This window comes from Montipora capricornis, unplaced genomic scaffold (genome assembly GCF_036669925.1).
Source record: "Montipora capricornis isolate CH-2021 unplaced genomic scaffold, ASM3666992v2 scaffold_416, whole genome shotgun sequence".
Classification (NCBI taxonomy): Eukaryota; Metazoa; Cnidaria; class Anthozoa; order Scleractinia; family Acroporidae; genus Montipora; species Montipora capricornis.
In genome coordinates, this window is record NW_027180147.1 from 113,110 (window position 1) to 139,574 (window position 26,465).

Sequence of the window (26,465 nt, forward strand, 5' to 3'; positions counted from 1 at the left end):
TATCGAACATTGACGGTCACATAAGGAGAAATAATTTTCAATTTGAGGAGATGACATCGACGGCTGCTCTATCCGGTCTATCAATAAGGTGGTCACTTTATCCACTGTAGGACAATAGCCTCTCTTTTTAAAGTAGAGGTAGTGTGCAAAACTAACGATACTATCAATGGATGCACTGGGTAAACACCCAAATTAGAAAATTGCTGTTTGTTCAATTGTATTGAAACTTGAAAACCATCAATGAGTGTGCGTCCAAAAAGCCATTCAAGTACAGCTACAGTGCCTTTTTTAGGGCATACTTGTCAGCGACTTGTTTCTTTTGGGACTGCGGTCTTTATGTGATATCGGCTTTAGTTATTATCAGCCAGTGAAGTTCGCTACTGTTACGTTTTATTTTTGAGTAGAAGCACTAAATAGAGGTGTTTTTCAAGCATCATCAGTTAACAACTCACAGCTGTGTCGTGGTTATTGGAATGTTGTTCAGTATATGAGTTGAATTCTTTCCAGTACAGTGAAAGATGTTCTGAACTTCAAACGTATTTGTACTGCTGTTGCAGTCACACAAATCCACACAAACGCGAAAAGCTGTAAAGAAATCATAAGTTTGACAAAAACTCGAAAAATAGCTTAGCCTTTACAGGATTTCATTTAAATTTCAATTGTCTGAAAAATAGTTTTTGCATTTAAGACTAGTGGTCAGGTGGCTTTTTAAGGTAAAATTTAGGGGAGTGGTTTTGGTGTGAAAGAGGCTCTTGAAGCAAAAGAGAGTTTTCTTTGATCTTAAAATTGCGAATAAATTATCAGATAATTTTTTTTTTTTAAAGTGACATTCGGCGTGAGGTGAGGAAGACCCACCAGAATATAAATGGTTTGCGTAGTGTGGTTTGTTATATTTGCGGAAATTCAATCAATACATTTTGGCCATAGAACAGAACAACCACAAGAAGCCGAGCCTTTATTCTAATACGCATTACCCATGTATGTAACACGGTTACCATTCTACAAGCGGTTATAATCTTGTAGAAAATTGATCTAGACTTCGAAATGCGCTTCATTGTTACAGTTCTACGTAACTGAAGAGAGAAGAGAAGCACACACAATGCGTTCTTACCTTTCGACACACTCATCCGAAAAATAGGTTTTTGCCCTGAGCGGGACACAACCCTCGTCTCCCAGTTTACTACTCGGGCATGCTAAGCCACTACACCACCAATGCTGCCACGCTGGCAACGAAGCAGATTAATGAAGTGACTTAGCGGCGTGAGGATCCCTAGGGCCAAACGTTTTCTTCACCTGAGTGTGTGTCCTTGCCTCTATAACCCCAGACGGGGCTTAAAACAAATGAAAGTCAGAAATCGAGGCAACTGAAAGGCTATACCATACGTAAGTGAAGAGAGAAGAAAATCACACACAGTGCATTCTTATCTTTTGACACACTCATCCGAAAAATTGGTTTTTGCCCTGAGCGTTTTTTGCCCTGAGGAACTCAGGTGAAGAAAACGTTGGGCCCTAGGGATCCCCACGTCGCTAAGTCACCTCATTAATCTTCTGCATTGCCAGCGTGGTAGCCTTGATGGTGTAGTGGCTTAGTATGCCCGACTAGTAATCAGGGAGACGTGGGTTCGAGTCCCGCTCAGGGCAAAAACCAGTTTTTCGGACTGTGTGTGCTTCTCTTCTCTCTTCAGTTACGTATAGTATAGCCTTTCAGATCCCTCGAAAATTCGGACTTTTATTTTTTACAGTTCTGTTTCCTATGATAACAAAGTAACAACACTCAAATGCTTAACAAAACTAGATCTGGAAATAAGCTTCACATGCTACTGAAAATAAGAAGCTTAAGATAAAATAGAAGTAATTATAAGAGTTTGTTTTAATTTCTCTTCAGTTGGCATTAAACAGGACTCCATCAACCTGATTCTTGAAAATCAACCAAAGTACGGTCACCAGACTTTGTGTTACTGCATGGTTTACCTTAGCAATAATCTCACCTGTGAGAGAAACGTAAAACGTCTCTGACTCAGTGCCAACGTCGTTGGTGGCGATGCAGCTATAATTACCACCCTGGTCCAGTTTGCTCCACACCACTCCAGTCCGGGAAGCCAAGGTTGTAGATGAGTTCATCAATGATATGTTGATCGGGGGCGTTCCTTCAGACAAGCACCACACATAATGCTGTGAGACCGTTCGAATCACTCGTAAAGGAATTATTATCCTTGGTTTAGCTGCAAAAAAAAAAAGCCCATTTGCAGATTTTAGGCTCTAAAAAGAAAACTGCAACGGACAACAATCAATCCTCCGAAACTCGTAGTTTTCTGGAAGTAAGCTTTCCTTGAGTGAAAAAGTATGCTAGCCCTCTCTTATAAATACACTTGGGCATCCAACTCAACCAGTGCACGAGACCTGGAAATGGGCGAAGGGCGACTGAAAAATCAAACTCGTAGGCAGAAATCGAACCAAAGACCTCCATAACACCGGTCGGATGCTCTACCCATTGATTCTTAGGCCATCGTAGCTTGATTAAGAAAATAACACAAACAGCGGTGATAAACATTGTATTCCAACGCATTTTTATAAAACTTGACGTTTCGTATGCTAGTCAACACACATTTTTAAAAGTGACCGTTACAATTTTTAAAAACTATATATATATCGTAAACAATAGGGGTCTGGAACCTAGACTGAGAAAAAGGATCTGCAGCAGTACGTGTCTGGACATAATGAAAAGTAATAGCTAAAACAGCAATAACTTCTCACTATCAATATTGACATTAAGGGAAGGCTTTAGCTCTTGAATGAACAAAGTCTCTTTAATTTTGCAGTTAAAGTCAGTTTTTCCGGACTCTAAAATGTCAAAGTGATCCCATTTAATGTCGTGGCCAGTGGTTTTCACATGATCAGCAATGGCTCATGAATGGTCACTTTTAGCTAGGGCCTTGAAATGTTCTGTTTTTCTGTCTTGGAGTCTTCGTTTTGTTTTGCCAATGTAGAATTCATTGCAGTTCCAGCAGACAGCAATACAATGTTTATCACCGGTTATTTTCTTAATCTACCCATTGAGCTACTAGAACTCACTGAAGAGCTAGGTTGTTTTCATCTAGGTCATGAAAGAACAATGTAATGGACCGGAGAAGAAGATATGATATAAGTTGGCTGGCAACCATTTTGGTCAGCGAGTAAGCGCCCGGAGAGACTCTGGTACAGTAAAAACCCGCATACAAGAACACCCATTTTCGGGGTTCACGCTGTTTGGGTTCTTATATATCGGGTATTTTAGGTGAAATCAGCCTGAAAGTGTTCTTAATTGTTCTTAATTTTTTTACTTCTAAAAAATGTAAGGGATTTACTAACTGTGATAAAATACATAACTTTGAGAGAAAATTAAGTACATTGTACATTTGCTATACACAGCAAGTGAAATTACTAGCATTTATACAGAGATCGTAGTGCAACACCATAGTAAAGCTACAGACACTGTTTGTTCTATTAAACTGAAAAGGGAAGAGTTTTTATATATTAGAACAATTTTCAATTTTCAGGCTGAATGTGTTCTTATATATATGCTCCTTTTTTACCAAATTTCAGCCTGGGTGTTCTTAATCCACATGTTCTTGTATGCGGGTTTTTACTGTATAATAGACTTGACTATTTGTTTCACTGGTCGCTTGCATAACAATGGCAGTCCGACAGGAAGTCGGTAAGTAATTCGGAAACCCCAGAATTTTGGAGGGAGTTTCAAAATCTAATTTTTCCTACCTCAGAAATATATAAATCACACAAATAACATAACGACGGGATTTAAGTTATGTCTAATACCGCACGGAAATCTTCCCACGCTGCTAAGAACTGATTACTCTTGCTGTTGCAAAAGTATCATTGGAAAACATTACATCAGTCTCTTTGGGGAGAAATCCGTGGAAGAAGGTCTTGTTGAAGACATTTAGAATTACGGAAACATAAAATTGTAGTAGAAGAGGACACTGGAGTCGTTTCCACAAAAATTTGTCGATCAAGTTGCTTGCACGATGGAATGCACGCTGAAACACTAAAAATAGACTTGTGTACATTATGCTTTTGTTTCCTCACTAAAATGCTCCAACTTAATGCTTCAGTTCTCCCACTAAAATGCTCGGTCGTCCCAAAAAAAGTCACTAAAATGCTCGTATAATGCTCATTATACGAACGGTTTTTAAAATTAATTTCAACATTTTTAACATGGTGTTAACTGTTAACACTTACAAAAACGTACGCCTTGTCAGGATTGTTACTTTTTTAGCTGACTGATCGGACATCGATAACACAGACCAACCACGGGGTGCACACTGGGTCACAGCCACGGTTCAAGAAGTCACAAAGAAAACAAAGATGGCTGCCTAGACTCTTGAAACTTAAAACCGCTGCCTTATCCTCAGTCTCCACTCAGCTCTATAAGGGTGGCATTTGCCGTTTTTTTTTTTTTGTGAATTTTGAGTTTTAGTCTTCATTTTCTCTAAGAAGGAGATGCTTCCGTGAAGCATACACTGGGTTGCCTGTGGTAGGTGTTACAGAAAATCAGAAGGCACTGAATTGTGTGGTATTGAAATACAGCATTCCAGTCTCTGAAGAATAACAAATAAAAGAGAAGCGAGAAACTTTGGCTTCTGGGCTGACATGTTGATAATTTTCAAGTTCCCTCACAACTTCTTTTTACCACAAGTGTGCCCTCTGAGCATCTGACAGCTTTGTAATACTAAACTTCACTGAAGTTAAGCCCTGCCGGGCGGGGTTAGTGTAAGGATGGGGGACCAAAACAATAAACCCTTCAAGAAAAAAGTAAAATCGTTCTCTGGTAAAAAGTTTTGAAAAAACTATGAGCTTTCGACAGACTGAACTGCTGCCTTCAACGGATAAAAATGTGTGAAGCCTAAAAGCGAAAGAAATTTAAATATAACGAAAAATTCGCATAAATTAAAGGGTAAAAGCATGTAGTGGAAAAAATGTTTAAAATGCTAAGAAAATTAGTGTTTAAATAAGAGAATGTGATATTGTCTTGGGAGCGGGCACGAATTGTTGTCTGCCCCTACAGTTTTTGCCGTGTGCCATGACTCCAATGTCTTTCTGCTCCGGTTGTTCGCCTTGTCAATGATTTTAGAATTGTTAAAGTCAATATCATGATTAAAAGTCCACGCGTGTTTTGCGACATTTGAGCCTTTAGTACAATGCTTTAAGTTCCTCGTATGTTCCTTTCTCCTAGTAGTAAAGGATCTTTTAGTTTCGCCAATGTAGCTCCACGGGCAAGATGCGCATGGAATTTTATAGATGACATTGCACTGGTCGTCTTCGGCAGGTCGAAACTTAGGGATAGGGAAATGCTGCTGTAAAGTTTTAACTGGTCTGCTAGTAACTTGGATGTCGTGTTCCTTGAGGATTCTTGTGAGAGGTTCCGTGATGCCTTTGATGTAGGGAAGGACTGCAAAGTTGCGTCGGTTTGTTGGCTCAACCCATTTAAAAAACATACCAACCAACTCTTCTGGAGTAGGTGTAGGTGGTGGAGGCCTCGCTTTCTTTCTTATAACATCAGCAGCGATTTTTTTGGGATAGCCGTTGGAGTGTAAAGCGGCGCAAACACGAGCAGTTTCACGGGTCTTTCCAACTTGTGTGTTGGGGAGATTCAAAGCTCGATGCAGGAGTGTCTCAGCGGTGCTGATTTTATGTTTCCTGTCATGGTGTGAATGGAAGTCGAGATATCTATCCGTATGCGTGGGTTTGCGGTAAATGTCGACCAAAAGTTTTCCGTTATCGCGCGAAATGAGGGTGTCAAGAAAGGGTAGTTGGCCGTTGGACTCGTGTTCGATGGTGAAAGAAATATACTGATCGATTGAGTTCAATGAATTGTGAAAGGAGGCAACAGCGTCGCTCTTAATAATGCAGAAACTGTCGTCTACATACCGCTTCCAAAATTTCGGCGAGACAGTAGTCGTGTTGATTGCTGTTTTTTCGATTTCTTCCATGCATAGGTTGGCTACTACAGGGCTGACGGGGCTACCCATAGCACAACCGTGGATTTGTTTGTAAATGGTGTCATTGTAAACGAAGAAGTTATTGGACAGCACAAAATTCAATAAGGAAATTATGTCCTCGATGTCTAGGTTGGTTCTGGAATGGAGAGATAAATCGTCCTCTAATTTCTTCCTGATATAATCGCAAGCTTTGTCGACAGGGATGGCGGTGAATAGAGACACCACATCAAAGGAAACCATGGTTTCATCATCTTGAATGTTAACGTCGGCTATTTCGTTAGAGAACTCCTGTGAATTAGCAACTGAGAACCCATCATGCACGATTTTGGATCGGTGCAAGGATGTCGGTGAGGAATTTAGAAGTGTTGTAAAGTGCAGAGCCAATGCAAGTCACGATAGGTCTGAGAGGGTAGCCATCTTTGTGGTGTTTGGCGCTATTTCATCCAGTAGAGAAGAACTCGATCAATTTATAACCTCCGTCAACTCTTTTCATCGGGCTCTTAAATATACCTGGGAAATTTCGGAAACTTCATTGGCTTTCCTAGATATCAAAGTTTCTATTAGAGGCAACGTGCTATGTACTAGTGTGCACTACAAACCTACTGATTCACACAGTTATTTGTTGTATTCATCGTCACATCCATCACATGTCAAGAACTCCATTCCTCATTGTCAATTTCTTAAACTTTGACGTCTATGTAGTGATGACTCCGATTTTTCCAGCAAATCAGAGGAGATGTGCCAGTTCTTCGAAAAACGTGGCTATCCTGTCTCTGTGGTCAAAGCGGGCCATCATCGCGCCCAACAATTTGATCGACAGTCATCACTACAAACGTCACAAAAAGATAAGAATGACAGAATTTCATTCACCCTCACTTTCCATCCTCATAATCACGCAGTCAAAAGCATCATTCTTAATAATTTTAAATTACTCCAAAATGATCCCGAGAATGTCAGAATCTTTTCGCATCCTCCACTTATTTCATTCAAACGCGACAAAAACGTAGGCAACTTTTTAGTTAGAAGCGCCCTCAAAACTCACGAGCAACCCGGCACTTTCAAATGCACGCGCTCACGATGCAAAACTTGTCTTTTCATTGTTAACACTAGCAAGATATCGGGACCTAAGCGATCTGTTAAGATCACCGATCGTTTCACATTTACCTCCGCAAATGTCATTTATTGCATAACCTGTACTTTATGCAATAAATTATAAATTGGTGAGACAGGTAGACGACTAGGTGACCGATTCCGCGAACACCTTCGCGATGTTGAGAAGAATGACAAAGATGCATCTAAGCCAATCGCTCGCCATTTTAATCTGCCTAACCACTCCAAAAAAACACATTGCTATCTGCGGCCTTTCCCTACATCTAGGAACGACGGAAAGCCGCAAGAATCTGGAACAAAAATTCATCTTTCAAATCGGCACCCTTAATCCTCACAGTGTTAACGAACGCTTTTCATTTAACTAATATATTCCTATTTTTCACGTTGCTATGTTACCACCAATAGCGTAGCTCCTACTCTATTATAAAAACTACAGGTAACCCTTAATCCCTCGATTCGCTCTGACGAAGGGCTAACGCTCGAAACGTCAGCTTTTAGAATCTCTGTACGGTGGCCAATTTACATTTACCAACTCCGTTGATAAAACCAAATTTTTGTATACTACTTCCCCACTGACGGAGCACCACAGTTTCTTTAGAAACTACCCCTTCATTCCTCTGAGCATCTGAAAGCCTTGTAATACTAACCTTCACTGAGGTTAGGCCGTGTTCAGCGGGGTTAGTGTTAGGATGGGAGACCAAAACAATAAACCCCTCATAAAAAACAGAAGCATCTGACCGAAAATACTATTAACGCTAACAAATGCGAACTCAGCAAGGTACAGATTTTGTTAGCTTGCTTTATGCAAAACAAATATTGATGAAAAAGCAAATAACTATTGATACACAGTATTTAGAAAGAGCAGAAGGAAGTTTCCGGGACGGTCGATCGAGAATAAAATATTTACGACATGAAAACAACATTAATCTTAAACCGTGAATATAGAATATAAAAAGTTACGATCAGCGACAAACATTTTGGGAGATTTTTGCTACGTTCAAGTAAATTGCAAAATCGAAAGTAACATGGCCGGAATTCAGCGGGCGCCGTGATCAAGTTACCGCGGCATGTTTACTCGCCAAATAGTGAATCATCTGTGTCAAATGATGGCAAGATACCGGGTTTTTGTAAGTTTCTTTTTCTGTCAAGTGTTATAAAGTTTGACAATGAAATGAGTGAAGTCAAAACAAAGATCACAATCGCCCAACTCTTGTTTATGCAAAGTCAAAATTTACTCTCCAAGACGCGTTCGACGTTATTTATCACCAGGTAATTCCATCATTTTGGAAATAGCAGCTACTTTATTATTCATCTGCGTCACAAGTTTTCGCTGATTTTGGGGCTCATTTTGTTGAAACTCAAGCACGCTTCCAACAGGCCTGTGAACCCTTCCTGCTTACAGAGCAATACTAAAAAACTTCTCCCATATCACATTTCAACCTTAAGCTCGAACATTCAGTACACAACATGATATTATAATTCACAAAGGCAGAAAATACCACAGAATCCTTTTCCAGCGAAAAATTTATTGAAACAAACAACATATTTGCTCTTAGAGGCGAAAGCCTCTTCCTATTTCATTGCGTGCGTGAAGACAAGAAACTCAATCGTGTCAAATTACCATGTACTTCAGGTAAATACAGCTCACTTTGATTTCGTCTCGACGAGCGATAGATTGTTGTCGAAGTCCAGTACTCGTCGCTTTTGAGAGTTCTGCCTAGTTTATCCAACTGACTTTCCATTATTGAGCTCCATAAGGGTATATTTTGTTTAAGGATCCACTAAAACGCCATTCGCGTTACATGACTTTCGACGCCATTGCAGGCTAAGTTAATGATTCTACTGTGTCACCAGAGAAATCTACGCAGTTCCACTACCCTCTCGATCCTAAGAAAATACGCGCCGAAGGCTCTATGCACAAAGACACCACTTACCAGGGGAGCGACAGGCAAGACTTTTACCAACACGCAAAAAAAAAAATAATAAAACAAATAAAACAAATAAAACAAACAAACTAGACGCAGACCTCGACTGGGTTTGCCATACTGGCAACCCAGTAAAAACGACGAAATCAACGCAGATCTCGACTGGGTTTGCCATAGTTAACCCAGTAAAAATTCCGGGAAAATGCCACTAAAATGCACGAATAATGCTCAATGCTTTTGCTTCACTAAAATGCTCGAAAAAATGCTAGCATAATGTGCAAAAGCCTAACTAAGAATACACTTACCGAAAGCGTCAGAAGTTTCATCTTCACTCGCTCTTACAGCAAGCCAAAGCTCCAGTTTCTTTTATGGTGTGTAAGGCTAAAATTTTTGTTTTTCCAACAGCTTCAACCCGCCATTTCTACTGTTTAATGTTTTCTCTTTTCTGTTTTCGTTTAAACTCAAGTATGCACACTAAGACCAGAACACACTTTTTCTCGGGAATCCCTGAGTCTCTCCGGGCCCTCACCCGTCGACCAAAAAGAGCCCGAGGACACTGAGTACGAGATTGGTTGGCTACAGGAAAGGAACCGAACCTACGACCTCCATAACACCAATCGAGTGCTCTACCAATAGCCCATTTCCGAGTTGCTTCATGCCTCAGTTTCAAAGCGAGTCTCGGTGCACAACCATTCAAATGGAAATGAGTTGCGTATTCGTATGTAAATCAAACTCATTTCCCTTTCAATAGTTGAGCACCAAGATCCGCTTCGAAACCGAGACAAACGGCAACTCGGAAATGGCCCATTGAGCTACTAGAACTCACTGGAGAGCTAGGTCGTGCTAGCTGTGCCCCTCTGTCTGCGGGCTCTACAAAGTAAAGCTCCTCAATTTTACAAATGCATGAATGATGGAACGGTGTAATGGGCCCGAGGAGAAGAGATGATACGAGTTGGTTGGCAACGGGCCGCGGAAGGACAACTGAAAAATCAGAGTGTAGAGCCCGCAGACAGCGGGACACATTGTCCTTTCAGGACCTATATAAAAACTACCGTGCTTTCCAATAAATTATAAGAGCTCAATGGGTAGAGCATCCGAACGGTGTTACGGAGGTCGCAGTTTCGATTCCTGCCTAAGACTAATTTTTCAGTTGTCCTTCCCCCGTTACCAACCAACTTGTATTATATGTTCTCCTCGGGCCCATTATCTAAAAATAGGCTTGCTGAAAGAGTTAGGTCTTAAGCTTAGCTTTAAAAATAGGGACAGATGCACTGCTTTTAATCTCAAATGAAAGGGAATTTCAGAGGTACGGCGCGCACTCTGAAAAAGCCCTCAAGCCGATCGATTTGAGCTTATGCGTTGGCTGCTCCAGCAAAAATTAGTCCGAAGAGCTAAGAGCTCGTCCAGGAACACGAGGACTGATGAGCTCAGTCAGGTACATTGCAGTTGGATGCCAGAGTGTAATTATAAGTGCGTGCTAGTATATTCTTTTGTTCAAGGAAAGCTTTTCCGGTTGTCCTTCGCGCGTTACCCGATGTCAACCAACTTGTATCAGGTGATTATTTCTTAAAAGACAGATTCGGAGCCAATAGGCCCTTGCATGACCGTTTCACGTGACCTTGTCAATCATAAAAAATGGTCGTGGTCCAAAAAGATGTAATAAATGGAAAGAGCGTGATGAAATTAATAAGAACGTCAGTTTTGAGGACACTGACATTAAAGTGAGAGATTTTACAGTAATTTTAAGGCTTATAAAATTTACCGAGGATATCTGGCAAACCGCTGCGCATGCTGGATGGCAGGCTTTGCCATCCAGCACACAATTCTCTTACATCACGCACTTAAATGTCTTTGACCTTAAAACTAACATTCTTACTAATTTCACCTAGCACTTTCTATTTCTGGTATTTATTTTGTACCACGACCTTTTCTTTTTAAATCGCTCTCAGCTGTTGACAGATGCATGATTCCAAGTTTCGCAAGATAAAGTATCACCGAGGTCGCTTCATTGAAGAACAGTGAGACTTTGGTAGCATTCGCTGAGAAAAGAAAGCCTGCTTCTTTGTTCTGGTCAAGTGAGGGGAAAAAGATTCACTTTTGCCAATAATCCGCGTTCTCATTTGTTAGGATAACGAGTGAAAGGCAACATATGGAAAGCTCAAGTAACATCCAAGGATCATCACAAGAACATCCAAGGATCTGTTTGAAAGCTTCCTACAGCAGTGGTTGTCAGCGTCAGCAATGCCAAAATTATCCCTTTGGAAGCATATCGCCGAGCTCTACAATGTGCGATAACACGCAAAAGCACACTGTATGCAGACCGTTCATGATTCCGAATTTGCTACGCCAGAAGTCCATAACCTAAAAGTCCATATGGACTTCTCGCTGGGCTTTATACAGGCTAGAAAGCAATAAAGTGAGTGGTAGTGACGTGAATTTGTGAGATAAAAAAATTGATAGAGGAGGTAATCATTCAATATTTTTTTTATATATTTTTTTTCTGTTTGTTGTATACTGTAACATGAATCATGTTAGAATGTTGACTGCAAATAACACTTGTTTCACTATTTTAATAAGTTGTAAAAAAACTATTGAAAAGTGCCTTAATTTCTACAAAATTGTGTGATTTCCGTATTTTGGTCAAAAAAATCATCCAATTTAGGAATAAACTTTAAGACAGAAGAACAAAGCTTCACAGTCTCAAAGGTTGTCTATTGTCACAACAATGTTAATTTTCTTTTTTAGGCAAAGTTTCTCCACCCTATCTTGTTGCACGGGTCTTTCAATCGAATATCTTAAGCTTCCGTGTTCGTTAATGCGTTGGTATAGGTCCCGATTTGTGAGACCGACACAGTCCATGTCGCAGAGCACTCTTAAAATGATACATTAAAAAAAAAAAAAAAAACATTGAATTGCTTGTTTAAAGTCTTCGCTTTTGTCTCTCTTGTCTCAGGATACTTTAGACTTTCTGGCCACTAAAAACACGTTGAAAAGAGACAACGATTGCTTGAGTTTTCCGTCAAGGCAGTTTTCTGATTGATAAAAGGAAAATATGATCTTGTGAAGGGGCTCTCTGCTCTTGTCTCTTGTGTCACCTGTGGACCCGCCGCTGTCCATTCTGTTTGCAGATATGAAAATTCCCTCGATCACGCACGAGCGTATGTGGACCATGTGGTCGCAAAGAAAAATAGAATGTTGTTGTTGCGTTTAACGAAAGTTTGATGTTGGTCTAAGCAACTTGTGCAACTGTAAGCTACAAGACTAGTGGTAATACTAAATTTGTTGATAGTGGCATGTCAACTTCAAAGCATTTCATTCATTATTGAAAAAAATTCAGTTCAATTATAGTAAGGAGAAGAAAGCCAGTTTTTGTGGGAGAGGACAAAACGCAGAGCCCTACTCCATGGAGTACTTTATGGACTACCCAAATGGAGTACCCTAAAAATACTATTTCGAATGAGTACTGTTGACCCATGTGTAAGCAGCATCTCAAATAGTGCTTACTTAAGCCTCAACATCCATTTTAAACAGCATTGTTCAACAGTATTTAAGTCTAAGCACCCATTTTAAAAACTAAGGTTAGCTTTCGATTAGTGTTGTGATGGCCGATTACTTCATGTAAGCTAACCTTTTTAAAATGGGTGCTTAGACTTAAATACTGTTGAACAATGCTGTTTAAAACGGGTGTTGAGGCTTAAGTAAGCACTATTTGAGATGATGAAATGGTATATGAAATGAATCATATATGAAATGCGGATATGAAATCAAGTGAAGCTATGATCTTCGCAGTTATGAGCCCAATTTTTGCAATTGCGTAGAGAAGATGCTTCTTACACGTGGATCAACAGTACTCATTCGAAATAGTATTTTTAGGGTACTCCCTTTGGGTAGTCCATAGGGTACTCCATGGAGTAGGGCTCCGCGTTTTGTCCTCTCCCAGTATTTGTTTTGCGTTTTGTAGACGCTGGTTTCGCTGTTGATGATTTTCATGCCAAGTAAGGATAGTTTGTTGTGGGTGACCAATTCACTGTTTAAGTGAGCGAGTGAATGATGAGCAAAGTTGTAATGTGTTTCAAACTTTGGCAACGCTTCTGAATTACAGAATTAATTATTTAAGGCAGATTTAGTAGGGAGTATTACTATCAGTAATAATAATCACTTTATTGTCTGTTAAATATTGGAAAGACATATCATTGTTACTTGGAATCTTTTTAGTATGGATTCAAGGTTGTGTAGTCGAGCCAAGTGCCCTACTGTTTGGAGACGTTTCAAATCAACTTACAATAAAGCAGATCAAATCAACTGCTGCTCTCCAATTAATGGTGACAACCTGAGTATCTGGAGAAAAATATATCGAAGCAAGGACTGAAGGGAAGCCACAAATTCAATCTACTAATGACTTCCAGTCTGGTAATCGAGACCCGTCAGTCCACGTTGATGGAACTCAATTGCTTTCACCTTAGAGCCCTCCCTGCTACGCTGTATCAGTTCAGAAACACAGCTAAAGTGTCAGCTATTACTAATAACTATATCTACGTTATAGTCATGTGATTAAGCTACCATATTTTGCAAAATTTACCATCATAATAAGAGATCTTGACTCCAGGTGCCAGGCCTTGAAAGGTCATTTACGTTGCTTCCTTGACTGCAATGACCACACCAACTTTAACATGACCTTTAGTCTCGTAGTAAATAATTAAGCCGTTCTTGATATAAAGCAGAAATGTTACGGATATACATGAGAGAATACACGCTGTTTAACATGGGACCCGTTCTACAGTGCAATGTTTCAGCATTTTGTCGAATAGCTAAGACGACCCTTATTACTACAGAAACTCCTTTCTGTTAAACATCGTATGCTAAACACTTACTGGCGTTCAGGAAACAGAGCTAAACGTACTTTTGAAACTTATGTGTATTGATATATAGGGTAAACTTTAATATTATTGAATATATCCTTTTGAACTTTAGTAAAGATTAATATTAGTAACAAAATGGTTTATAACATTTCTAATTTATAAAAGCATTAAAATTCAACTCTTCTAACTATCGACCGCTATTTAATGGAAAACGAATATCTCATGTCTGAATGCGGTATCTGACAATTGCATATCCCTTCTAAAACAGTGGATAGCGTTGAACTCGCGCGCTGATTGGCTCGTCAAATTCCGGATATCATGTGCTATTTACCTCCGAGCAACTCAGGAAAAAATGGCGTCCCGATTTGTATCCGTGACATGTCAAGAAAACATCCAAATTATTTTTTTGTGGTGTATATTATCTCACTGTTTAAGTATATACTAAGACAACTATTCACCTCAGTGTCGGTGGCTAGCGTTGGATATTTACCGCTAGCCACCTCAACCTCGGTGAATAGTTGTTAAATATTCTAATCAATTCTGTGAGGCTAGCTGGCAGATTATTGTCTGCCAGCTGAGACATATCCATGTGATGCCTAACCGTAAGATCAGTTTATGCATCTTGTTTGATATTGCCCTGAATCAGTAAGCAAGAAAAGCCAAGAAATTTCAATTTAAAAACCATGCTGATTAAGTTCTGGGTAAACAGACGATAACAATGAGAAACTGTTTGTAAATTACCTTTTCTTGTACCAGAAGTATAAAGTGCGGTAAAGCTTGAATCGTCTCTTGCAACTACCAACAAAAACCGTCCACTCGAATGCACGGTGAAAGGACACTTTTTTCCAGTATATTTGCCAAGCAAGGTCTGATTTATGTTCCTCCCATCATAGACCTTTACCCAATTTGATTTTCTCAAAGGATCATTAAAGATATTAAGGGTAGTAAAGTTTAAAGCGATGCTGTGATTAGGCGGTGCTGCGATAAGCCAGTTGCAAGTGCTGTATCTGATGAATGGTAAACTGAAATTGATCGCCCCACTTGAACCATTGACCAGGAAGGAGCATAGCTCTGAAGAATTTACCCCTGTGGATATAGAGGAAAATCGTAAAAGTCGAGTAAATTATGCTCTTACGAGTTAACGTTGCTAAATAGCTGGCGTGCTTTGTCCCTTACTAAGACAATAAAAAACAAAACATTCAGACGTCATTTTATAAAATTTTGTACGAAAAATTAACAAAAAAAGCCATGACTAAATGTCATTTTCTGCCATTTTACTGATAGCCATAACTTTACATTGACCTATCAATGCAGAGTTGCATGCGAAATTAATTATAATGTGTGTCGCATCGCTATCATCCTATTTTTCAAGGATCGCTTCTATGTTTTGTCTATAACTCGCACTTCAAGCGTAGATTTCTTTCATTCACCATTCCTTTCACAAGAAGACACGAGTCCAACAAATTGACCTCCCCCCAGCTGAATGACTTCATAGCTCATTTGTGGTAGAGCACGGGTTCATAATGTTATTCTGCTATGTCAGAATACCAAGTGAGCTTTCGCGCGAAAACATAATATCTTCACACGTGAAAAGATCACTGTTGCTATGGTTACATTTAAAAATCGCGCCTTTCGATGCCTTTCGTAATCGATTTAGTATTTCAATGGTGTTTATATAATAAATAGAATATTACATGGTCGCTTGGAGATACGAAATTTCTCTTCGAGTGTTGAAGAATATTTTACTCGTTCGCTGCGCTCACTCGTGAAATACTTTTCAACACCAGAAGAGAAATTTCGTATCTCCAAGCGGCCATGTAATATCCTCTATATACTCAGACTGTATCAAATGCTATCAGAGAGCCCATTAAGGGTGGGGAGGAAGGGAAATTTTAGAGCAGCGAGAATGAAGAACTAGGCCCTGACGCGTATGTCAGCATATAAAAGAAGACCAATCATGATGACTGTACTATCGGTATAAAAGCCTGCGTATGATTGGCCACCTGTCAGTCGACGCTTGCACGTGACGTAAGCAGAAGATAACCTTGGGGATGACAGCAGCATTTGCTCGAATAGTATGTGGCACGTGTTATAAATCCTTGGTTGTCGCATTAACTCAAATTTATAACAGTTATAAATTTGCTATAAAAGTGACAATTGCTAAAATTGTCCAGTTAAGTGCGAGGATTACTTCTTTCTTCCGTTGGGGAAATTATACCACTTACATTACAATAATGAGGAATACAAACAAAACACAAAAGCCACAAGGTAAGGCGTCTTTCACAACTGGTGCCCGAGTACCACCATCGAGCATGGTGCTCGATAGGGATCAATGTGAACTGACACGACATTTTGTAAGTGTCCGTGCCAATCATTGGACAGGCTGCTCGGGCACGGGTACAAGGTCTGGACCTTGTACTCGGGCACTGAATCGGGCACGGGCACAAGGTTACACACGATACTTACATACATACACATTTTATTTACAATCAGAACAGTTAAACATTTAATCAGACTGGCAGGTATCAATTTAAAAGCGGCAAAGAATGTTTTCGGGAGACTCGTTCCCAGACTCCGCGCAGTAAGCGGTTGCTTTTCGAGGTGCAGAATACCTTTTCTTTTTGCTAAGCAGAACTCGACTCCTTACAAGTTGAAAGAAAACAAATCGCCTAGACAATAAAATAGTAGAAGGTAAAGAGACATTTTTGTTTCTGTAGATTTTGCTTAGCCAAATTTGCTGTGCGTCATCTTGCTGATAATAATCAGTGTCATACAAAACAGAATGGTCTGTGCGTGACCCAAGCCGTTGACAACGGCAGCAGTGCTCACTCACAGTGCTACCTATTATAGTTTTCATTCCTCAAAACACATTTTCTGGTTGTGCTTTTGATGTAGCTACCAGAAAAAATGGCATCTTGTGTTATGTACACTTTCGCTGATCTTCAATAGGCCATTTCCGAGGTGATGTTTGTCTCGGTTTCGAAGTGAGCCTTGGTGCTCAACTATTGAAATGGAAATGAGTTTGATTTGCATACGAATACGCAACTCATTTCCATTTGAATGGTTATGCACCAGAACTAGCTTTCAAACTGAGGCATCCAGCAACTCGGAAATGAGGTATTGGTGATCGTTTTTGGACAAAAAGTCGCCTAATGCGTTTTTCAACAGTGCTTCAGTTGTATTGTATAGTAATTAGTTAACATCTAATTAATGAAGAGGGTAGTTTCTAAAGAAACTGTGGTGCTGCGTCGGTGGGGAAGTAGTATACAAAAATTTGGTTTTATCAACGGAGTTGATAATGTAAATTGGCCACCGTACAGAGATTCTAAAAGCTGACGTTTCGAGCGTTAGCCCTTCGTCAGAGCGAATCCAATGGAATTCCAATGGATTCCAATGGCTTCCGAATCCAATTGGATTCGCTCTGACGAAGGGCTAACGCTCGAAACGTCAGCTTTTAGAATCTCTGTACGGTGGCCAATTACATTATCAACTCAGTTGATAAAACCAAATTTTTGTATATAACATCTAATTAGCTCTTTCGCTGTTTTTGAGGGGAGCACTGTTTTGAAATACACACCCGGTGATCTTTTAAAGCCAAAAGGCGCTTGTATGAATAGAAAAGAAATCATCGCGCAGAATGCCCGGACGGACAATCAACCTAACAAACGTAACAAACTTTAATGAAGCTCACTGCTGATTGCCATTGAGCAATAAAGTTCTTTTTTTTTTATTGTTTCGCTCTGTTAAACATCGATTCGAGTTGATTCATTTCAGTCTGTCGATTGCACGTAAGAAAACGTGTCCGTAAAAAAACGGACTGTTTGGTTATGCTTGTGTTGAACAAGAGGCTGAGGCCCAGCGCTTTTTCCAGTAAATTCGCGAATCTTAAGTGCGAACTCATAAAACAGGCATTTTGCGAGATCAGAAATGGTAAATGCAAATTTGAAATGTTTGTGAAAGTCGGCTTATAAGACACTCTCAAAGTGTGATATCGCGAAACAATAGCAAAAACAATAACTTGAAACGTCCTTTGTTTCTTAGCTCCGCCCTGACAAGTTAATCAGCAAAGCAGAATTCCCTAACAAAGAAAGAGCGCGTAAGATTTGACCAATGAGAACCATTTGAGTCATTCTTAGCCGCTCATCTAACTGATCTATAATTTTGATTTCACTGGAAGTAAATGTCCGGAGAACAAAAAGGGAATCTGCGCGATGTAGTTATCATGATTTTTGCACAGTCTTTTCAAAAAAGTAATTTTTATACCTAAATATTTTCCTTTAAATAGTGGAGAACTGTGGCGGAGAACTGTTGACTTCTGACTGTAACGCAACCCACCGTTTTCACAATCCTTCCTTACACCACCTCTACACCAAGGCAACATATTGTTTTACTATCTGAAACACTTCCCTAATGAGATTCAATGAACCTAGCCGGCCTTAAGACCAATTATCAAGAAATTCTTTTCTCAGACCAAGCCTGGGCAAAACTGTTGGGACAATTCCTGCTCTTCCCTTTCCCACCATTACAATGTTGATTTTTCACGGTGTCCGAAGACAGAATTAGTTCATCGATCGCACGAATGTTTCAGTATTGTCTAGGGGAAAGGGGGAACGCGAAAACGGCAGCGAAAGAAGAACACGTGTTGCTCATATAACGATGGAAGCAGGTACAGTAAATTCTCTGCTTTTCGATTAAATTTGACTAGTGTCCCAAAGTCTTTTGACCAGGATTGTAGAACGGAGCCTTGAGACACACCATAGGTAACGTCGATCCTGGAAAATACATGTGGATCAATTTGAGTTGTCTGAGTTTGATCTTGTAAGTAGGATAAAAACCACCTATTTATCTTGCCACAAAAGCCATAGTATTCAAGTTTATGAAGTAAAATATTAGGATCAATAGTGTCAAAGCTTTTTTCGAGTCAATGAAGACACCACATGAGAATAATCGCTTGTCCCCATATTTATCTGTTGTACGGCGTTCACGAAATCAAGATTTGCATGTTGAGATGAGTGTGCTTTTCGGAAACCGTACTGTGATGGAGAGAGTAGTAAAAATAAAACGTTTTCGAATTGTCAGCAATGAGTTCTTGTAAAATTGGGGAGAAATATCACTAGCTTGTGTTTCCAGAAGTCTGTTTAAAGCACCTAAAGGTAATTTGATGCAGCGGATCTTGTTTGAAGGTTCATTATCCTTTCTTGGTTGCATTTCCGTAATTTGCCGATTCTTGTTCCAAGCCAAGCTGGCGTGTGTTAATGAAATACATCAAATACATCAAAAGTTATTATTATCGTTATTGCTATTGCTTGTATCTCTTAAAGAAACTTTAAACTGAAATTTTAAATAAATAAAAAATTGGTGTACCTTTTAAAAAAAGTCAGCTCCCTTTTAAAATTTAAAATCTTTTAACGTTGCAGGCAAAATGTAAAAAAAGGTAACAATGGTATGGTTTCCTCTAGGCAAGTCAATCAACGTTTATACCCTTTTGACAGTTGCTATGAAAAGCATGCAGTTTCTGCTTATTTAAGCAAGTTTCCTTTTCTCACGGTTGGGCTGGAAAAGGAAGCATTGAAAGCCGTTTATCAGATGAAAATTATTGCTCCCCAATAAGTCCCTTTTGCATGCTTCTTCCCGGTTGAGCTAGAGAATAACAGACTGGCTAATCAACTAAGACTCTATGATTGGCCTTTTAATTGAATTAAATTCTTCTTCGGAACTCAAAGTTACATCCCATAACTGACCATGCAAATTCACAATTGGTATATATTAGTTCATTGAAAGGTTGTTTACTTACTCCAGAAACCACACATCAAAAATATAATGACTGCAAGATGCCCGATGGTTTCCATTCTTGAATACGCTTTAATAAGTACTTAGGTCCCCACACATTTCAACTAAACGTATCAGCAAGGAACTGCAAAGGAATGAGAAAACCATGGTGTTGCTGACACTGCTTTCTAAAGTACCAAATGTTTTCGTACGCGTGCACTCTGTTAATTAACATCTTTATTGCCTCCTAACGGTGGAAAATATTCTCAGGGAACAAAGTCGATGAAAAGCACATCGATGTTAATAAATGTATAACAAACACCCCTAAGCTGTAACGCATGCACTTCCTAACATCAAGACTTACAAATCATGAACAAGGAATTTTAGTTCAAAACTCGTAACCAACACTAATTTAACAAAATTAACTATTGGAGGGTAATTTGAAGTGCTACAGTAGTTCTCCCCATGTAAACCATGTGAGCGTTTGCCCTCCTAATGGAATTGAGCCCACACAAGGACAGAGAAAAAACTATGACCAGGGTGGGAATGGAACTGCTTCCGTCTGACCTTGTAGTTTAGTCGGCGGTAGGGCAGCGTTGATTTAACCCGAAGGTCGTGGCCTTTCAATTCCCGCCCTGGTCAGAGGTTTCTTCTTTATCCTTGTGTGAGCCCAATTTCATTAGTAGGGCTAACGCTCACATGGTTTACGTGGGTAGAAAATAGCACTTCAAAGTACCCACCAATAGTTAATTCTGTTGAAATATAAGTGCTACATGGCCAAAGTTTGCAAAAACGCAACCCTTCCTTTTTCTTCTAATTTAACCGAAGACTGCCTGCCCAGGCTGTGCCTGTCGATGACGGTTTTAGTTACAAAGCGGAAAGAATTTTAACATCTTTCTCTGATCCTTTGGTCTAAGATGAAACATTTATTAAGCTTACTCGTTTCATGATATTACCATTCATACATTCGAAGAATGTGAAAAGAAAACATACAGAAAAAAAATGTCACAGCTGAAATAATTTAAGTCCATGCAAGTATGAATGAATTGTTATTTTATTTCATTGAAAATGTTCCCTGGTTCCGGAACCGTTGCTCAGTAGCATTCTTTGCACTCTCGTATGATGCATTTATTGACAGGCTGCAAGTGATGCGGAAGAAGTTCGCGTAGTCTAAACTGTATATCTTAGTTGCTTGTAAGGGAGGAGAAGTTACATCCACCTACACCTGAATCAGTTCATTTCCAACCTGCAGTCTTCATTATGACACAAATAAGATTTTTTAAACACCTTTTTTTTTTTTTTTTTTGCAGTTGGAAATTTTCAGTATTGATTTTTGGTTTATGACTTTACTTTTTCTTGCGACTGAACATAACGCTGAGTGTTTTTGTAGATCATAAAGAGGTGTCTTAAAAACGACACACCTTGATATTTTGAAAACACACAAGGTGTCTCACGAAAATACACCTAATTTTAGAGTGTAGGGTGGTGTCAGATGAGGGTGGAAGTTGTTCTTCTATCTTCTTCTGCATCAACTTGTCAACTGTCATTAATAGCACCTTTTGATCGGTTGAGTGATCAGTGATGGCAGAGATATAACACGTCGACTTCAGCGTCTCCACAAGATTGTTAACAACACAACATTGCTGGACATATGAATCTCAATAGGCTTGTACATACGTAGACCGCCATCTTCCCTCAAGCTGCCGTCTTTTACTTTTCATATTTTTAACGTCACCTCTCCGACGGTCTCCGACCGTGCAGTCGTCACTCGGAGGTGTGCTGCAAAAGCAACGCTTTTTACGCTTTACCCAGCAGCCTATGCTCTATGCTCTTATGTAATTAATGAGAGATCCCAGATGTTGCAAGTCTAAAGACAGCCTATTGTATTTGAGACAAACTTTACTGACAACTAATTTACATGGATAAACTTTTCCATTCTCATTGGCTAAGAGAAATGAAGCTTTCAAGTAACTCAGTGCAGAAAAGATGCAATTCAGTGCAAAATGAAGTAAAAAGAAAGCATTCTTATTGGTCAATGAATAAAGAACCTCACAGATACCCAATCAAATGCAAGTACAGGATGGTGCAAAATGGGGATACGTGATTAGGTATTCGTGATAGGCATGCGTTACTCCTGCATAAGTATGATAAGCTATCCAACCTCGACCCCAGAGCTCTTCTCTTGGCAAGAGCTCTGGGGAACCCTGAAACGAAGTGTTTTCACATTGGTTTTCGTGAAGAACAATCAAAAGCGTCTCTAATTGGTGCATTCATAGTAGCACTAGGGGTGAGCAGGCGCCGTGAGGTTCAAATAGCCAATTTTTGGCTATAAGAACTCTACAGCGCGTGTTCTCCTACATGAAGTTTCCCAGAGCCTTGGGTCGATCCGAGGCTCTGGTGGCGAGAATGGATAAGTTATCTTGATACTTTTTCATAATTAATGGCATGAATTTTCCCATGTAATATGGAACACAATCCACGATCCATTCTTTGTATATTTCAAACTTGCAAAGTATATAATTGGAAATTATAAATCCTGTCACTCTTGACTTCTTTTAAGAAAGTTAGTGTTAAAAGTTTCACTTATTTGCATGCATCGTATAACATTTTCAGAAGAGAGGAAGTTTGTGATATGATTTTTTTGAACCAATCGAATGATTTCACAACATGTTATACAAAGTTCACGAACACAGTTTGTAGAATGAGGAACCATTGATAAATTATTTCACAAACCAAGCTCGCAATCTCTAACTTTAACAATAAAACAGCAAATACTAAAAGAGGCAGGTATGGGCAAAATTAAAGAAGATTAAAATGGACTGTGATTTTGGTTTTTGCAAACTGTTCAGCCTAAGAGTTTTTCAAACTTTATCTCTGTTCATCAGTTGTAACTTTAATTAAGTATGCTCGACTGACACGTTTTGCTCAATTTATTTTGACACGCATGGCTACAATACCAATTAAGAAAGGCAGGGATAACGTGGATTTTGCAACAATTTAACGTTCCAGTCGGCTTAAGCCACTCGGTCTGCATTTTACCCTCGGTCTGCAGTCTGCGTTTTACACTGACCGACTCCAAAACAGTTCACACGCGTTATTCAAGTCACGCAATTGTCACGCATTCGCCTCGAGATAAAAGCTAAAAAGCGCTAAGCATCTGATACATTTATTAAAGACAATGAGATACTGTGGATGAATAATATGTAAAGAACATAGCAAAATCTCTTAGTGCTCAGCTGACACGTTTTCGTCTCAACAGCTTTGGTTTGTCCTGTTTAAAAGTTTTTTCTAAGTTAACGTTAAGTTGTATAGCAAGAAGGGGCGAGTACCCTCGAAATGTTTGGCTCACTTTTAAAATCCTTGAGCGCAAATTTGAACTTTCCTTTACCAATCATTCGCATTATGCGCAGCACAGTTCCTTCGAATTTTTTGTTACCACAAAATGAACTTTAGTGCCATGACACAGCCCTTTTAAGTGGTTCCTGAGTTTTGCCGTAAACCCTTGGGTTACAGTTTTAACTGACCAATGGAAAGGCTAGGCATACCTGGTATTGGACACTTTTCACTGGAGCCAGGGAAATCTCCCTTAATCGGGGCTTTAGGCCTGTTCGTCAAAAATGGAATATACAAATATCTGGGAAATAAAATAGTGTCATAGAACTTTTGAACATTCTATTTCATTCCTTTTTGTTGCTCTCGTTGTTGTTTGCAATAATTGAGGTCGATTTAGAAGCAATTCAAAATAGTCGCGTTCCATTATAAATTATAAAAAAAAAAACAACAAATTTGTAATTTTAAAAACAAAACTTTTGAATTTTTAAAAAAAATTCAAAAAGCTAAACACCAAATTTGAATTATTGGCGATCTTGAGCAACAGCTCATTCAACAACAACGGAAATGAAAACTCTACATTAAATCATATCGTGACTGTCTATATGAGAATCGATCCCGAATTGTCTAATCCTCGTCGAGGAAAGGATGGGAAGACTGACAAGATTTCGATTGTAGCTCCTTCTTACTAGGTTTGCGTGATACATTTTTCGCTTTCTTGTTGATTTCAAACTAGAAAGGTAATCGTGTTGTAATAAAATTCTGAAAATTTTTGTTGACCACAGGGGTAACAGTAGCTCTCGTTATTGGTTCACAAAACAATTGCCACCAAAAATATATAACGGGAACACTCTAACCAAATCGCAAAAACACCACATCTGCATCCTATACTGGGCCAATGAAACTATATTTTCATTTAGCATTTACAATTTTACCAGTGTTCAAATTTGACCATTAATATTTTGCCTTTTTTTTTATTTGTAATTAACAATTCGACTAAAATTTTGATAATGTAATTTATTTTTCATTTCAGTCTTTTGTTCACTCTTTTTTTCGCCGTTTCATTTATTTACCATTTCGCAAATACTCTTTTTCTTTGACCGTTTCAGTTTTGTCAGGAACAATACACAAACAGCGGTGACAAAAACCAGGTATAAACGCATCCTTTGAAATTATATTTTACTTGACGTTCCTTATCCTTCTACATACATCCTCAGAACTGACCGTTAACTACAACCTTTGAATTTATACAGACACGATTACTTTAACTTATTAAGTATTAAGTAACAATAGAGGTGACAAAAGATAACAAACAAACAGCAAAATCTAACTGCTTCTTTATTAGTTTTCTGCTGTTTCTTTGTTTGTTCTTTTTGACACCTCTATTGTTACTCAATAGTTAAAAAGTTAGTCATCGTATAAATACAAATTCAACTGTTGTATTAACCGTCACTCTCCATGCCGGATGTATGTAGAAGCAAACGAAAGGTCAAGTAAAAAATAATGTTAAAGGATGAGCTGGATGAATTTGTATCTGAAGTTTGTCATCGCTGTTTGCTTATTAAACTTGATAAGTATTTTTTTTCGAAAGAATTAGAATTATCTTTTTTAAAAATGAATAACTGAGAAACAACACCCGATCTTCCACTACCCATTTTTTGTATATTTCAAACTTGCAAAATATTTTATTGGAAATTATAAAATCCCGTTGCTCTTGACTTCCTTCAAGAAAGTTTTGATATTCACTTATTTGCCGACATCGCACAACATTCCCAAAAGACAGGAAGTTTGTCATATGATTTTTTCAATCAATCAAATGATTACACAACATGTTTTACGTTTGTGAACAAAGTTTGTTTTGATACAAAATTTGTCAGTAAAGCTTTTACAAAGTTTGTCTCAAGTCAATAGGATATGTTTAAGCAAGCAGCATCAGGAATCTTACATAGACTTCCAGGGTAAAGTTTTAAAGCCTGCAATCGACCACTGCAAGAGGTCGGCGAGGTGATGTCATAATGGGACGTTTAAGGTTTAAAGTGGCCCAGGAAGCCTATGTTCTATTATGCTTAAAGAGGCAGAGTCACGAAATGCAGCCAAATTCAGCGACTGCAAACTGGCAACCAAATCAAGCGAAACATAAAGATAACTACTTTTAGTATCACCCAACTAGTGGACTAATGCAAATCCTGGATTTTGATTGGCTACGCTACTAGAGGACTATTATTAATAGTCCTCGAGTAGCGAAAAGCGTGAAGCTTTCTTTCGTTTTATTCCCAAATAAATATTTCTTCAACTTGCATTTGCTAACTTTATTATTGCCTTTTCTGTCCGACTAGTTGGGTGATACTAGAACAATTGGACCCTTCGCCCTCAAGGGCCACGGGTCAATAGCCCATGAGGCTTCGCCATTTCGGGCTACGGGTCTAATTGTTAAATAGCATTGAAGTAAGGTTTGAATAAAACACTTTGCCTTCTAGAAGCTTTGGCTAGTGTTGGTTTAAAGTAATTTCTGAGTTAACGTTAAGTTGTATATATAGTGAGACGGGGCGTGTAAATGGTAAAACGACACAAAACGAACTGTACCGCTGTGACACAGCCCATTTAAGAAATTCCTGAGTTTGCCGTAAACCCTTAATTAAACGTTTTCACAGCCCAACGGAAAGTCTAGGCATACCTGGTATAGAACACGTTTCACTGGAGCCAAGTAAATTTCCCTTATTCGTAGCCTCAGGCTTGTACGTCGAAAACGAAATATTTCACTTGATTTGACAAATGCAGTATTTGATAAGCTAATTAATAATTTATAAGTTAGCCATGCAACCAGGTGACATTTAAAACTCACTTTCCTCTGGTTGAAAACATGGGTCCTCAAAGTCCCATGATGCTAATTAACTTTTCTGAACTTATATTTATAGCAATATCCCATTTTAAAAGTTATAAAATAGCCTTTTTAGTAAAATTTATATGTATATATATTCAGCATAAAATCCAAGGAACTTTCATAAAAAAATAACCGTAAGTAAAAAAATTCGGACAAATATTTCAAAATATTTGAGGAAAAATGGAGAAAAATTCAAATTGCATGTTCTGGTACAAAAAGTTGAAAAAGAAAGTTTTTTGTAGTTAACCAATATTTCCACCAAATTTGGCTAAAAAGGAATCATCCGTAAATTTTGCAGAAATCTTTTTTAATTATACGCGTCAACAACTGTCACTTCTCTATGACGACAAGCAATGGCAATTGTGTTTTTGCATGGTTAACTAGCTTCGATCTTAGGGTGGGCAAAAACCCTCAGCAGTTGTTCAAAATCGTTTTTAATCAAACTTTCCGAATTTTTAGGTCCAAATTATGAAATTTTCATTCACAAGAGTTTAATTTGATGATCTAGTGCACGATGTGGTTCGTGGCATTTAAAAAAAATGTGCTCACAAACGTTCACAAAAACAACTCGTATGCAAATTTTTATCTTCCTCAC

At 38.8% G+C, this 26,465-nt stretch overlaps 1 protein-coding gene across 1 annotated transcript; it reads right to left on the reverse strand.

The window, feature by feature from the left end:
* Nucleotides 1-448: 448 nt before the first annotated feature.
* On the reverse strand, nucleotides 449-6,236 carry LOC138035499 (uncharacterized). The gene is made up of 3 exons (XM_068882168.1): nucleotides 5,255-6,236; nucleotides 1,989-2,222; nucleotides 449-585 (listed from the first exon to the last, which is right to left on the reverse strand). Exons 1-3 carry the CDS (start codon nucleotides 6,234-6,236, stop codon nucleotides 449-451), a joined length of 1,353 nt encoding a protein of 450 aa, XP_068738269.1.
* Between the last annotated feature and the right edge of the window lie 20,229 nt (nucleotides 6,237-26,465).

Excerpts from the sequence above, each read along its gene's own strand:
- LOC138035499 (XM_068882168.1), bottom strand. The coding sequence starts at position 6,236 with ATGGTTTCCTTTGATGTGGTGTCTCTATTCACCGCCATCCCTGTCGAC. Across the intron at positions 2,223-5,254 it reads TTGCCCGTGGAGCTACATTG|CTAAACCAAGGATAATAATT; the intron begins GCGAAACTAAAA and ends TTTTTTTTGCAG. Across the intron at positions 586-1,988 it reads GTTTTACGTTTCTCTCACAG|CTTTTCGCGTTTGTGTGGAT; the intron begins GTGAGATTATTG and ends ATTTCTTTACAG.